Genomic DNA, 13,886 nt, shown 5'->3' with positions numbered 1-13,886 from the left:
TTTGAAACTGACTACTACCATACTCTTTCTGTATATTTGAGACCATTGTTCTTTTGACCAGAAAGGTTATATCTTGGTCAGTTCAAAGCTCTTCACTTTTTAGGAGTGCTTTGGGAACAGAGCACTTTCAGGATTGTTGGGAATTCTTGAAAAAGGTGAATTCCAAAAGGCAAAATACTAACAGACAGGTTAGTATACAGTAACCTTCCCCAATCTGGTGACTACAACTCCCATCATCCCTGACCACTGGCTATGCTGGCTAGGGCTGATGGGAGTTGTAATCCAAACCATCTGGAGGGTAGGATGGAGAAGGCTGGTATATACAGAATAAAAGGAGTTATCCCATTTTATCTTCACAACCATGAAGTAGTTAAGGCAATATACTGATGCCCAGCAACAGTCAGTGAGCTCCAATGCTGAGCAAGTATTTGAACACAGGTATCCCTGGAAGAAGTTTAACATTCTGTCCCCTAAACGACGCTACGAAACTTTTATTAAAATAAATGGGAACTCTGTCCTTAGCTTTAAGCATTTCTTAAATTACTTTTTAACATGTAAAACACCCACAAATACTGGGAGTGTGGCCATAACTGGTGGGCTGCAGCTAAGCAAATAGGCAAGTACGGGCTGCTGGTCACATTTAATTCTTCTCCTTTCCCAGAAGTCCTGCTTTTGGGGTAAGAAGGTTGGAGTAGCGAATGGAGATTCAAGGGCCTGGACCGAAGGCAGCTTTGGCTCAGGGAAGTCTCTTTCTCTTTTAGACTCTCCAGTTACAGATTTGAAAGGCTGGATCACAGGAAGTTCAGAAAGAATGATTCTAGGTAGATTTCCTAATTTTTGTAAAATCCTCAAGGTTTGAAAGCCCAGGAGCGGCAGGGGTAGGCAGCCACTCAAGCAAACTGATAATATCAGGGCAGATTAAGGATCACATCAGACCGTTTTAAAAGCATTCACTTTTGTTTCCCTTGTTTGCACAGATCTTCCACATTATTACAATAAGAAATTTGTCTGCATGCTAGATCACTCCTGGCTGCATTATTGTTACAGGAATATTGCAGCTGAGTGCTAACATTTCTGCATGGGGAGTTAAAATTAGTAGGTGAGGCCTCAGTTAAAACGTTCAAAGAATTAAAGAAGTTTGGGCTGATTCAGTAGGCCCTAACTATCCTGCCTCTGGATTTACACACTTAATTCCTTGACCAACTGCATTTGTGTTAAGTTGACTTATAGGCTGTTGCTTCTCAGTTTGCTTTTCTTGACTGATCTGCTGCTCCATAAATATTGTGACTGCTGTCTCTGTCAATGATTCACTCACCCTCTTGAAATTAATATTTGCCTCACTAGCATATCTACCTGTAAAATGGGTAATTTTTTCTAGCTTGTCTTCTATGACTCACTAGAAAAGTTTACCCATTTTAAAAATGTTTAATTCATTCCAGTTTGTGCAACATTGCACAAACTGAAATGTATCCAGTGTTAATGATCTGCCCATGATAACAGAACTATAATAAGTTCCACCACTCTTAGATCCTCCTCTTCCCATCCAGAACGAAAGACCAGGTCCAATGTATGCCTAGCTGAATGTGTGGGTCAGGCCCACGGTTACCATGAATTCCTAAGCCACTCCAGCCAGAGGAGCTTTGGTATGGATACTGACGTCCGCCAGAACAACCAGTTTGGGGAACTCCAACATCAACAGAGAGCATCCTGGCTATCTCAGGTTATACCCTGGCTATCTCAGGGTATTGGGTAGCAGGGCAGTACACCAACAGAATCTCTATCCTACAGCCAACTTCATAAATACATACTAAACACCTGGTGAAGACTGCAGGGGACAGCTGGTCAGGGAGACAGAATCCCAACAGGCCACTGCCTATACCACTCCATGCCCCCTAAGTTGAGCCTGCTGCTGCATGCAGAATCCTGTAGAACATAACCAAGACAGTTATGTCTCATCCACCATGGTCTCCATGATACATGCTAGCTTGGCACATTCATTCAGGATCAAGCCCTAGATGGTAGATGTTTTACCATTAACCAACCTGGCATCCAGCAGGATTTTCAAACCATAGGGGGGCTGTCACACAAGCTGCCAGAACACTGTTGGCTGGGGGTGAATTGTAAAGCAGAGTGACCAGTCTTCCACTGCAATGGCCTGTCCATCTCACATTATCACTTGGTAAATTACAAATATTTTTATGAACAGAAATTTAATCAAGACATTTAATGCCTATGATGTTCATTTGAAGATATGAGTTTTTTTCCCCTTGACTCAGTATGTCAAACTTAAACACAGCCTTTACAAGAACAAGCAATCCATATACAAGACTGCTATTCTTCGAAAGACTGTACTCAAATTTAAGCTTAAATAAACCTTACCGAACTGAAGTAAGAGGTCATCTTCCAGTGCAGGCTTCAAATATTTCTGTTCCTCCCAAGGAAATGGGGAACTGACAGAACCAAGATACGCTACAGTTGGTTTCTGAAATAAAACATGGCCACAGAAGTGCTTAATATTTTATACCTATTCAGTGTGTTGAAGCACTGACACTGGCCTCAAGCCTTAACTGTAACCAGTACTATAGGGCAGTTTGGGCAAGTCACTTCAGAAAACGTTTTTAAAAAACACTGAAACTTTACTCTTGCTGCTTAAATATTAACTATTATTCACAGTGTTGATAACCTGCAGTACTGGTAGGATTAGCTTATACTGATTATCAGATATGAACCAAAAATTAAAATGCAGGTTAACAGGCAAACGTGAGATGACTGCACATGGAAGTCATACAAACTGGGGTTCTTACAGTTGTAAGGTCTACCAATAGCATAACTTCATCGAAATACTAAATTTGATACTCAGTCTCCCTATGTTCCACACCTAAATATAACTTTTATTCTTACCTTGTTATACATCTTACCACATGAAGATTCCTAATCACTCCTCCCCAGCACCTCTAAGTTTCATAATTCTTCCGACAGCTTTTTGTCACTATCAAGTTTTAGGCAACCACAACTTGAATTTTCCAAGTAACCTCCCTGCTTCTGATCCCAAGAAATCTATCTAGCATCCCTACAAACATTAGAAGCCAGTGAGAAAATGTTTCTGTTGGCTTTAAGCAACTCTGTAAGTAGATCTAGGAAACAATCCTATGCATGCTTTCTTAGGAGTATACTTAACTGATTCTGTTTGTGCTTACATCAGCAGAAACATGCACGATCAGGATATTACAGGGAGCAAACCTTTATGAACTTCTGGGTTGCCTAAACCAGCATGAACACTTTACCAGCTATAGATATACCCAGGAACCCGGAACAAGGAAGTCTCCTTTTATAGGGCTAGGCTGCCCATGTGATGCCACTACACTGTTGCAGCTTCAAAGATTTCTCCCTGAGGTATTAATCCAGCACTGACAATAATTCAGGGGTATTTTCCCAGCCACTGCCCAACTGCATTCATTTACAGCATCAGACTCATTGTCTCTCATATCATCCCTTTTTTGTAGGTCCTGCTTCACTTTTGGCTTTCAGAGAAGGACATTAGCCACCATGAACAATGCACTATGTTTCCATAGAGTATCGATAATGGTGGCTACTGCTGCACATTGTTCCTTGGCTTCTGGCCTTAATGTTAACAAAGGCTAATCTGGTGCCAAACAATCAACAGAATAATTATGAAGTCTAGTTTCATAATTCACATCCAAACTTAATACATTTTACGTGTCCACATTTTGTGAAAGACAAACCAAATCTGAAACCCATGAAAACTAATTGCATGTTTGAAGCAAAGTGTGCTATGGTTTCTCAGAAACCTATTACTAAATTTTAAACAATTCTCTATACTGGGCTTGTAAAGAGACAAAGCACAGTATTATTTAACTTTGGTCTTGTTCAACTTATAGAATTCTTGGTAACTTACTTCTAGTCTAATAAAGTTTACTAGCTTGATGTAGCCGTAGAAATCAAGTCCTGAAAGAATGGAGAAAAAGCCGAATTATGTTTAGCCAAGTTGATCAGTATTTTAATATATTTACCATCTATATTTGGACACTTTCCCCCCTACTGAACTTCTGTATTGTATATCAGTACTTCCAAACTGGGTTTTAAATCAATTGCAGCCTACTTCTATGCCAAGTTAGACTTAGGTGGGTTTAGCTACTGAACCCAATGGACTTAAGGTGGGCTTAACTGTGCAAAGTATTATACTGTTGAAAAGCTAAATTTGAACTCATCCTCATAACTGAAGAGTAAGTTAAACTTTATGATTGGGTTAGTTACTGTGGTGCCCTGATCCATTTTCTCCACATTTCAGGGCCTATTTCAGCATAATCCAACTTAAATATTTTGTCACTCTATTCAGAGGAAAATAAACTAGCCCAAGACATACAGTGTTCACAAATGAACAATTTTTTAAGGAAAAGAACGAGACTAGTTATGTTACGTTATATAGCTATAGGAGAGTGCCAAAAGTAGTCTATGGTTTTAACAGGCTCACATCTTTTCAACATTTTTTGTTGTAAAATCATGCAAATTTCCAAAACACAAAAGAACTTGGGTAGGTCACAGACACCATTTACAATAATGTTAGGTATTCTTCATCCAGAGATATCTCCCGGGATCAAGTCCCAATTTGTGCACAGAAATTACCCACTTGCAAGGAAAGACCCATCCATTTTCAATTAAAGATTCTTTTGTGCACAAGAAATTTTAGACTGCATCAGAATGCATCTCCTTAGTCCTTACGTTCTTTTGGAAATTTGACACTAACAATACTAGGAGCTTTGCTTTTCACAGTTAACTGGCAGATTCGAGTGGCAGCATGCAACTTGCCTACCACAGTAAGATTAATTGCTTAACATCTGTAATTACCTGGAGCTATCTATTTCTTTACATGTTTCCCAATCTTGCACTTTACGGTGAAGCTGTCTCGTCTCTTGATACGTGTGTGTATACACACAACACACACAATCTCGTATGTCTTCTTGTTCTTATACAGATCTAGAATGAAGTTCTTTAACATCCCTCACCTTCTGCAATTAATACAATTTCATATAGAAATAGGACAAACTACGCTATCATACAAGCACTACATGACACTTAAGGTATACAGAAAAAGATGTAGACAGAACACATCTTTCTTCCAAGATCTTCAAGGGTTAGAAGCCTTTTATGGTTATTCAATTTTGAAACAATTTTGTTTCAATTTGTAAAAAGAAAATATGTGGAAAGCTAATTAGAAAATTATATGCAACGCAGAAATAAACTTACTATGTTTATGAGCCACCATGCCAATATCGAATCCATGGTCTGATGTACAATGGCAAAAAGCATCTTCAGCTGAACTGAAAAATCTTAGAAGACACAGCACAATGGTTTTTATATGTACATTGCTGCTATTGCCTAAGCCTTTTAAATACAGCCTTTAGCAGTATCAGGAAAGAGACACAGATCACAAGCCTCTGATTTATATATAACTTCCAGCTGAGAAGATAGTAATTTGGGCAATTATTAGAGAATGAGTAATATTAGACTCCCCCTTCATGGATCACTGCCTTGTTGTGGCGAAGGGGCTTGCGTAACTCAGTGAAGCCATAAGCTATGCCGTGCAGGGCCACCCAAGACGGACAGGTCATGGCAGAGAGTTCTGACAAAATGTGGTCCACTGGACAAGGAAATGGCAACCCACTCCAGTATTCTTGCCAAGAAAACCCCATGGAACGTATCACAAGGCTAAAAGAGATGACGCCGGAAGATGAGCCCCTCAGGTCGGAAGGTGTCCAATATGCTACTGGGGAAGAGCAGAGGGTATTTCCAAGTAGCGCCAGAAAGAGTGAAGCGGCTGGGCCAAAGCCGAAAGGACACTCAGCTGTGGATGTGTCTGGTGGTGAAAAGAAAATCCGATGCTGTAAAGAACAATATTGTTTAGGAACCTGGAATGTCAGATCAATGAATCAAGGTAAGCTGGAGGTGGTCAAACATGAGATGGCAAGATTGAACATCGACATCTTGGGAATCAGTGAACTAAAATGGACAGGCATGGGCGAATTTAATTCAGGTGACCATCATATCTACTATTGTGGGCAAGAATCCCTTAGAAGAAATGGAGTAGCACTCATAGTCAACAAAAGGGTGGGAAAAGCAGTACTGGGGTACAATCTTAAAAATGATAGAATGATCTCAGTACGAATCCAAGGCAAACCATTCAACATCACAGTAATTCAAGTCTATGCCCCAACCACTGAGGCTGAAGAAGCTGAGGTTGATGGGTTCTATGAAGACCTACAACACCTTCTAGAACTAACACCAAAAAAAGATGTCCTCTTCATCATAGGGGATTGGAATGCTAAAGTAGGAAGTCAAGAAATCACCCGGATAACAGGCAGGCATGGCCTTGGTGTACAAAATGAAGCAGGACAAAAGCTAATAGAGTTTTGCCAAGAGAACATGCTGATCATAGCAAACACTCTTTTCCAACAGCACAAGAGGCGACTCTACACATGGACGTCACCAGATGGTCAATATCGAAATCAGACTGATTATGTCCTTTGCAGCCAAAGATGGAGAAGCTCCATACAGTCAGTCAAAACAAGACCTGGAGCTGACTGTGGCTCAGATCATGAGCTGCTTCTTGCAAAATTTCGGCTTAAATTGAAGAACGTCAGGAAAACCACTAAACCGTTCAGGTATGACCTAAAACATATCCCTGATGAATATACAGTGGAGGTGAGGAATAGATTTCAGGGATTAGACCTGATAGACAGAGTGCCTGAGGAACTATGGACGGTGGTCCGTAACACTGTTCAGGAGGCAGCAACGAAATCCGTCCCAAAGAAAAAGAAATGCAAGAAAGCCAAGTGGCTGTCTGATGAGGCTTTACAAGTAGCTGAGGAAAGAAGGGAAGCGAAAAGCAAGGGAGAAAGGGGAAGATATATCCAACTGAATGCAGAGTTCCAGAGAATAGCAAGGAGAGACAAGAAGGCCTTCTTAAATGAACAATGCAAAGAAATCGAAGAAAACAATAGAATGGGAAAGACTAGAGATCTCTTCAAGAAAATTGGAGATCTCAAGGGAACGTTTTGTGCAAAGACGGGCATGATAAAGGACAAAGAAGGCAGGGACCTCACAGAAGCAGATGAGATTAAGAAGAGGTGGCAAGAATACACAGAAGAACTATACAGGAAAGATCTGAATGTCCCTGATAGCCATGATAGTGCGGTCACTGAACTTGAGCCGGACATCCTCGAGAGTGAAGTCAAGTGGGCCTTAGGAAGCATTAGTAACAACAAAGCTAGTGGAGATGACAGTATTCCAGCCGAGCTATTTAAAATCCTAAAAGATGATGCTGTTAAAGTGCTGCATTCAATATGCCAACAAATCTGGAACACTCAACAGTGGCCACAAGACTGGAAAAGGTCAGTTTACATTCCAATTCCAAAGAAGGGCAACGCCAAAGAGTGTTCAAACTACCGCACCATTGCGCTCATTTCACATGCCAGCAAGGTGATGCTCAAAATCCTACAAGCTAGGCTTCAGCAGTATGCGAACCGAGAACTACCGGAAGTACAAGCTGGGTTTAGAAGAGGCAGAGGAACTAGAGATCAAATCGCCAACATTCGCTGCATCATGGAGAAAGCAAGAGAATTCCAGAAAAACGTCTATTTCTGCTTCATTGACTACACTAAAGCCTTTGATTGTGTGGATCACAACAAACTGTGGCAAATTCTTAAAGTGATGGGAGTACCAGACCACCTTACCTGTCTCCTGAGAAACCTGTACGAGGGTCAAGAAGCAACAGTAAGAACCAGACATGGAACAACCGATTGGTTCAAAATTGGGAAAGGAGTACGACAAGGCTGCATATTGTCACCCTGCTTATTTAACTTATATGCAGAGTACATCATGAGAAATGCCGGGTTGGATGAATCAGAGGTCGGAATTAAGATTGCCGGGAGAATTATCAACAACCTCCGATATGCAGACGATACCACCCTAATGGCAGAAAGCGAAGAGGATCTCAAGAGCCTCTTGTTGAGGGTGAAAGAGGAGAGTGCAAAAGCTGGTTTGAAACTCAACATTAAAAAAACGAAGATCATGGCATCTGGCTCTATCACTTCCTGGCATATAGAAGGGGAAGAAATGGAAGCAGTGACAGATTTTACTTTCTTGGGCTCCAAGATCACCGCAGACGGTGACTGTAGCCATGAAATTAAAAGACGCTTGCTCCTTGGGAGGAAAGCTATGGCAAACCTAGACAGCATAGTAAGAAGCAGAGACATCACCTTGCCGACAAAGGTCCGTCTAATCAAAGCGATGGTTTTCCCAGTAGTAATGTATGGCTGTGAGAGCTGGACTATAAGGAAGGCTGAGCGCCGAAGAATTGATGCTTTCGAACTGTGGTGCTGGAGAAGACTCTTACGAGTCCCCTGGACTGCAAGGAGGTCAAATCAGTCCATCCTAAAGGAAATCAACCCTGACTGCTCATTGGAAGGACAGATCCTGAAGCTGAAGCTGAAATATTTTGGCCACCTAATGCAAAGAGAAAACTCTCTGGAAAAGACCCTGATGCTGGGAAAGACTGAAGGCAAAAGGAGAAGGGGACGGCAGAGGATGAGATGGCTAGATAGCATCACGGATGCAATGAATATGAACTTGAGCACGCTCCGGGAGAGAGCGCAGGACAGGAAGGCCTGGCGTGCTATGGTCCATGGGGTCACGAAGAGTCGGACACGACTGAACGACTGAACAACAACAACAACATTAGACTCAGGAATACATAAATTATGAATTAAGTGTTAAGTGAAAATGGGAAAGATTTCATCTCACTGTACAGCAGGAAAAACATTGCCACTTAATAGAAAAAATCAAGAAGGGTGAGAAGAGAAGTATTGGCTAGATATGGGGACTAATAGCAGTTAAGTGCAAAAGGAGGTCAGCAACTAACAGACTGAATGCTCTTTCCAGACTGTGCTCTTCACTCATTATATGGAGCATGGTTGGAATGTTCATCACCTTTTTTTATTGTATTACATGGCTATTTCCATCCTCAGGCTTCTGGCAAGTCTGCTCACCACAGTGAGTGTGATGAGCAGCCAGCTATCTTCCTATCTTTGAAGCCACAAAGGTGGGTAGAGATCAGACAGCAGTTGTGTGGCATTTGTGACACATTGAAAATTCCACAGTTGAGAGGAAGGCTGGCACAGGGGGATGGGGGTGGGTGTTTGGCATGTGTATGGCCAAGTTGCCTGAAACCCCTTCCTCTACCAGCTTTTCCTGCTCCAGAGTTGTATGCCCCTACCCAAAGGCACCTCCCTGCAGCAGCATCTCACCATCCACATTCCTACCAGCCCTTTCTTTGGGGAAGACCAGCCAGGGGTGGGGGGAGTGTTGGGTAACACTACTCAGAAGCTCTCTGACCAGCGGTGTCCAACTGCCCACTCTCCTGCAGCCTCTCCATCGAAAGAGACTGTCGGAGGGTATAACAGGCAACAGTGTTTGGAGGTGCTCAGGACATCTCTAAGCAACATCACCCAAACCAACATTTCCCCCACCTGCCCTTCTAAGGGGGAGGGGGGTTTGCCCAGAGAAAAGAGCTGTGACTACAGTTTATAGACCCTGCCCACGCAACAATATACCAGACAACTTAGAATTGCTACAGTTACTTTGTTACTTTTCAAATAAAGCCAAGGTAGCAAGCCTGAGTTTGCCTCTACTGACAGCACTATACCACTATACTAGACCAGGCTGGTACAAGTAAACCAGAAAGGGTGTAGAAATGTGCATCCTTTGGTGGGACATTTTGTTTTTGCACCATTAGCTGATTTGAACAGCGGCCGCGGTGGCTTAGTGGTTAAGACGCTGAACTGCAGACTGGAAGGTTGGCAGGTCAGCAGTTCGAGACCTGAGTGCTGCGTGACGGAGTGAGCTCCTGTCTTCAGTCCCAGCTTCTGCCAACCTAGCAGTTCGAAAGCAAGAAATTGCAAGTAGATCAATAGGTACCGCCTCGGCGGGAAAGGTAACAGCGTTCCGTGCACCTCGGTGTTCAGTCATGCCGGCCACATGACCACGGAAGCGTCTTCGGACAGCGCTGGCTCTTCAGCTTAGAAACGGGGATGAGCACCGCACCCTAGAGTCGGACACGACTGGTTGGGGACACCTTTACCTTTTAACTTCCCTCTACTCAAAGACCTGCCAAAGGAAGTAAGGCGGGTGGCTACCAGGAAGAGGGCCTTTTCTGTTGTAGCACTCCAGCTGTGGAATGAGCTCCCTAGATGGGTTTGCGTGGTGCCTACATTGTACTCCTTTTGGTGAAGGCCTTTCTATTTTCCCAGCATTTTAGCATTCTAGTCTTTTAGTTCTACTGTTTTAAATCTGTATTTAAAATCTCTGCACTGATGCTACGGTTTGTTCTGGTTGTACTTTTATATTGCAGTTTTAAGCATTCATATTTTATATTGTTTTATGCTGTACCTTGTGGTGTCAGGTTTTGTGAACCGCCCAGACAGCTTCAGCTATTGGGCAGTATAGAAATGAAATAAATAAAACTACTGGGTGTTTGTTTTTTAATGCTTTAACATCTATTACGTTGCCAGAAGCTGAAATTCTTTCAGAGATGTTGCATTCCACTTTCATAAGGGATGTTGCTTTGCAAGTTTAAGAAAAACTATTGGGTAATTTTGGCCCTTTATTTTGTGTTGTATCTTATTTTTTCCACCACGTGTATTGTATTTTACTCTTTCCAACATTTGCAATTCCCCCCCCCCCCGAACACATTTTAATTGGGCGGATTAAAAAAATACAATGAAGTATTATCGCACGCTGCTTTGGGGGCTCTGTTGAAGGAGGGAAGAGACCACGGGAAAGGGAGCTGCCGCTGCAGCCACTCTCGAGCTCAACGCAGAGGCTCAGGTGCTTTTCGGAGGCGGAGACTCCCCTCTCTCAAAAGCCCCCAAGCTCAAGCCGACCCGAACCTGTCGCAGAAGAGGCAGGGGGCCCTCGGCGCAGGTCCCTTCGAGCCGCCGCCGCCGTCGTCTTCCTCCCAGGCGCCCTCACTCCCGCTGTCAGACAAGCAGGGCTCACCCTCCCGGCCGTCTCCTGCTGCCGCCGCCTGCGCTGCACCTGCGATAACGAGAGACAGGAAGGAGCACCGCTGGGGCCCGACCACGCCAGGAAAGCCTCGGGGACAGGGGAGGAACCTACCACCCGCCACCGCTGCCCCGCAGCTCATGACTGCGACGCGCCGGAACGACGGGGCTCTCCGCAGCGACAGAGCTCCACGTGCAGCACGGAACCAGGGCCCGCTTCCGGGATGCGCTTCCGGCCGCTGACCAATGAGAGACGAGGACGTAAGAGGCGGCCGGGTGAAGGGGTATGGCGAGTCTAGCGGGCCAAACTTAGCAGGCGCGCGAGCGGGGGGGGGGTGTGGGAGGCCGGAGAGGGGCGGCGGGCGGGGCGCCTCGTTCGTCGTTGTTCCAACGCCGCAAGGCGAGGCCTTCATCGGGAGTCTGTCTTCCTAGTCCTCATGATTGGGAAGTCAGATGGGGTATAACATCTAGTGGGGGAGCCGATTGGTTTCCATAGTTTGGGTTGATGAATTAATACTTCGAGGCAGGCATTGAAAGGAGAGCCTAGGTGGGGCTGGGTGTCCCTCATACTCGCACCCATAGGAACCGAAAACCTATCTGCACACTCACCTAGGGCTCAGGCATCGCCATTTGGCCCTAGGGGGCTGGGGAAGAGGAGGAGAGGGAAAGGAGGGATGGCGATTTCAGGGGTTGTCTCTCCACGCGGTGGGGACAGGTGACCTTTTCTCCAAACTGCAACACCTGTACGGAGGCCTGGTTCACACGATCGTAGCTTGGGAAATAAGCTGTGGTGGCTTATTTCCCCTGCCACGTGCGCTGGTTGCGTGCCAGGGGGATTAGCATAATTACCCTCAGCAATGTGGCCTGTTGTGTCATGTGAACCTAGTGAGGGTGGCTTGTTGCCACGGTTAACAAGCCACCCCAAATCCCTACAGCAGCCCATGGGTTCTGGGTGGCTTGTTAACCACAGCAGCAAGCCACCCTGGCTGGGTTCGCACAACATGACAAACCACGCTGCTGGGGGTAATCATGCTAATCCGCCAGCACGTGCAGGATGGTTAACAAGCTATGGTGCCTTATTAACCACCTTTGATCATGCAAACCAAGTTATAGACATGGTTCACAGATCACCGCAGCCCACCATAGTTTATTTAAGTCATGAACTGCAGCACCCACAGGTGCCAGGCTGCCTGTTCAAGCTCTGGCCCTGGCTTGTCATACTGTCCGAACCCAGGAGGCAGGGGTTGTTTGAGGTGAAACCATGGTCCGTTGTAGGGTTATTTGGGGGTTGTTTAACCCTGAAACAACCCCTGTCACATGAGTTTGGATGACATGGCAAACCATGGTAACCCCCTGCCAGTGGTTGAATATTCAAAATGGCTGCCTGAATATGCCACAACCCACCATCATTTAAGTAAGCCATGATGGCCTGCAGTGATTATGCAAACCAGCCCAGATGCACATGGAGGAAGACACAAGCAGAGGAGACCACACACTAAGTACCACTCTCTATGCACCACCGTCTAGGGCAGGGAGACATACAAAGATCAGGCACAGCTATACCACATACACAGAAGACCAGGATCAAATACAAACTTGGGGTAACTGGAGAAGGACCTCCTGCCTAAATTATTTAATCTTTTCGGCGGGCATATAACATGTTTTTTTAACCTCTCCTTTTATATGTATTGATTGCAAACATCCTGCAACTCACCAAATTTGTCATTTCATCAAAAATATTTCCCAATCTTTTATCAGTCTTACCTTAGATCTAATGAAGTACTGGCTTTCCAAAACTCAATAGGAATTAAAGCAACAACAACATCCCAATCATTCCTTCCACAGATGTTACATCTTTAATTTTTGGGGGTACACCTTTCCTGCTCCCTTCCCCACTTTTGGTTCTGATGTCTACCAGAACATGCTTGTGAAAAATCAAGTATATTTCAGAGAAATATCAGAATCTCTGATCATAAAATGTATGGTTAACAATACATTTCCTGATCCTGTATTTTGCAATTAACTTCTAAAGTAGTTAATATTACCACCTTGTGGAGTAAGAGAGGCACAGCAATTAACTGTACAATCCTATGTATATCTACTAAGAAGTAAATCCTATTGGGTTTTGTGGGGCTTACTCCCATGTCAACATGTACAGGATTGCAGCCTTGAACTTTGGCCTAAACATACTTCCTAGGGAGTAAGCCCATTGAACTCATTTGGACTTACTCCTGAGTAAACATGCATACAAAAGACGGAACTAAAATTATGTTTATGAGGGCAATGTGGTTTTAATAAATACATTTTAAATAAATATATCCAGCTTAAGGACAATTGACAGAAATTCATAACAGATCATTTCTTGTTTGTAAAAGGGTTATTAGCATTTTAATAAATATTTTTCCAAGCCTTGAATTCATTTTCTAATTTCTTAACAATAACATTTAAGTCCAAAGAATATTTAAGGCGTGTTGCTTTGCATCTTCTAAACTTGGTACAATAGATGACTTACATTTTTGGCTTTATTTAAAAATGGTATTGTTGTAGAAACATATATACACCTCAGTTTGCAGTGCTGGCCATGCAGTTCTTAGGTATTTGCTCTGAAGTACGTCCCACTGAATTTACAGTAACAGGATTTACTTACTGTTGTTTTCTGATGCACAGCAAAGCTAGAATGAATGAATGAATGAATATATATATATATATATATATATATATAAAATCTGTGCAATCCTGTGAATATCTATGCAGAAGTAAGTCCTGAGTTATTGAGTTCTATGGGGCTTACTCCCAGGAAAGTGTGGA

At 43.6% G+C, this 13,886-nt stretch overlaps 1 protein-coding gene across 2 annotated transcripts in view; it reads right to left on the bottom strand.

The window, feature by feature from the left end:
* The window catches only part of PRMT3 (protein arginine methyltransferase 3), a 100,274-nt gene extending 88,970 nt beyond the window's left edge, over positions 1-11,304 (bottom strand). Inside the window, exons 1-5 of one of the 2 annotated variants that reach the window (XM_084852321.1) lie at positions 11,194-11,304; positions 10,965-11,112; positions 5,266-5,348; positions 3,917-3,966; positions 2,380-2,482 (exon numbers count right to left, since the gene is read on the bottom strand). In XM_084852321.1, the coding sequence (XP_084708447.1) occupies positions 2,380-2,482; positions 3,917-3,966; positions 5,266-5,348; positions 10,965-11,112; positions 11,194-11,221 (412 nt within the window). In that variant the 5' untranslated portion in view covers positions 11,222-11,304. Of the gene's footprint in view, positions 1-2,379; positions 2,483-3,916; positions 3,967-5,265; positions 5,349-10,964 lie in introns of both variants that reach the window. The other variant, XM_084852312.1, reaches the window with a different exon arrangement.
* Between the last annotated feature and the right edge of the window lie 2,582 nt (positions 11,305-13,886).

This window comes from Heloderma suspectum, chromosome 1 (genome assembly GCF_057233095.1).
Source record: "Heloderma suspectum isolate Gila_16-S chromosome 1, 16-S_ref, whole genome shotgun sequence".
Classification (NCBI taxonomy): domain Eukaryota; kingdom Metazoa; phylum Chordata; class Lepidosauria; order Squamata; family Helodermatidae; genus Heloderma; species Heloderma suspectum.
This window is presented reverse-complemented; position numbering and strand designations above follow the sequence as displayed.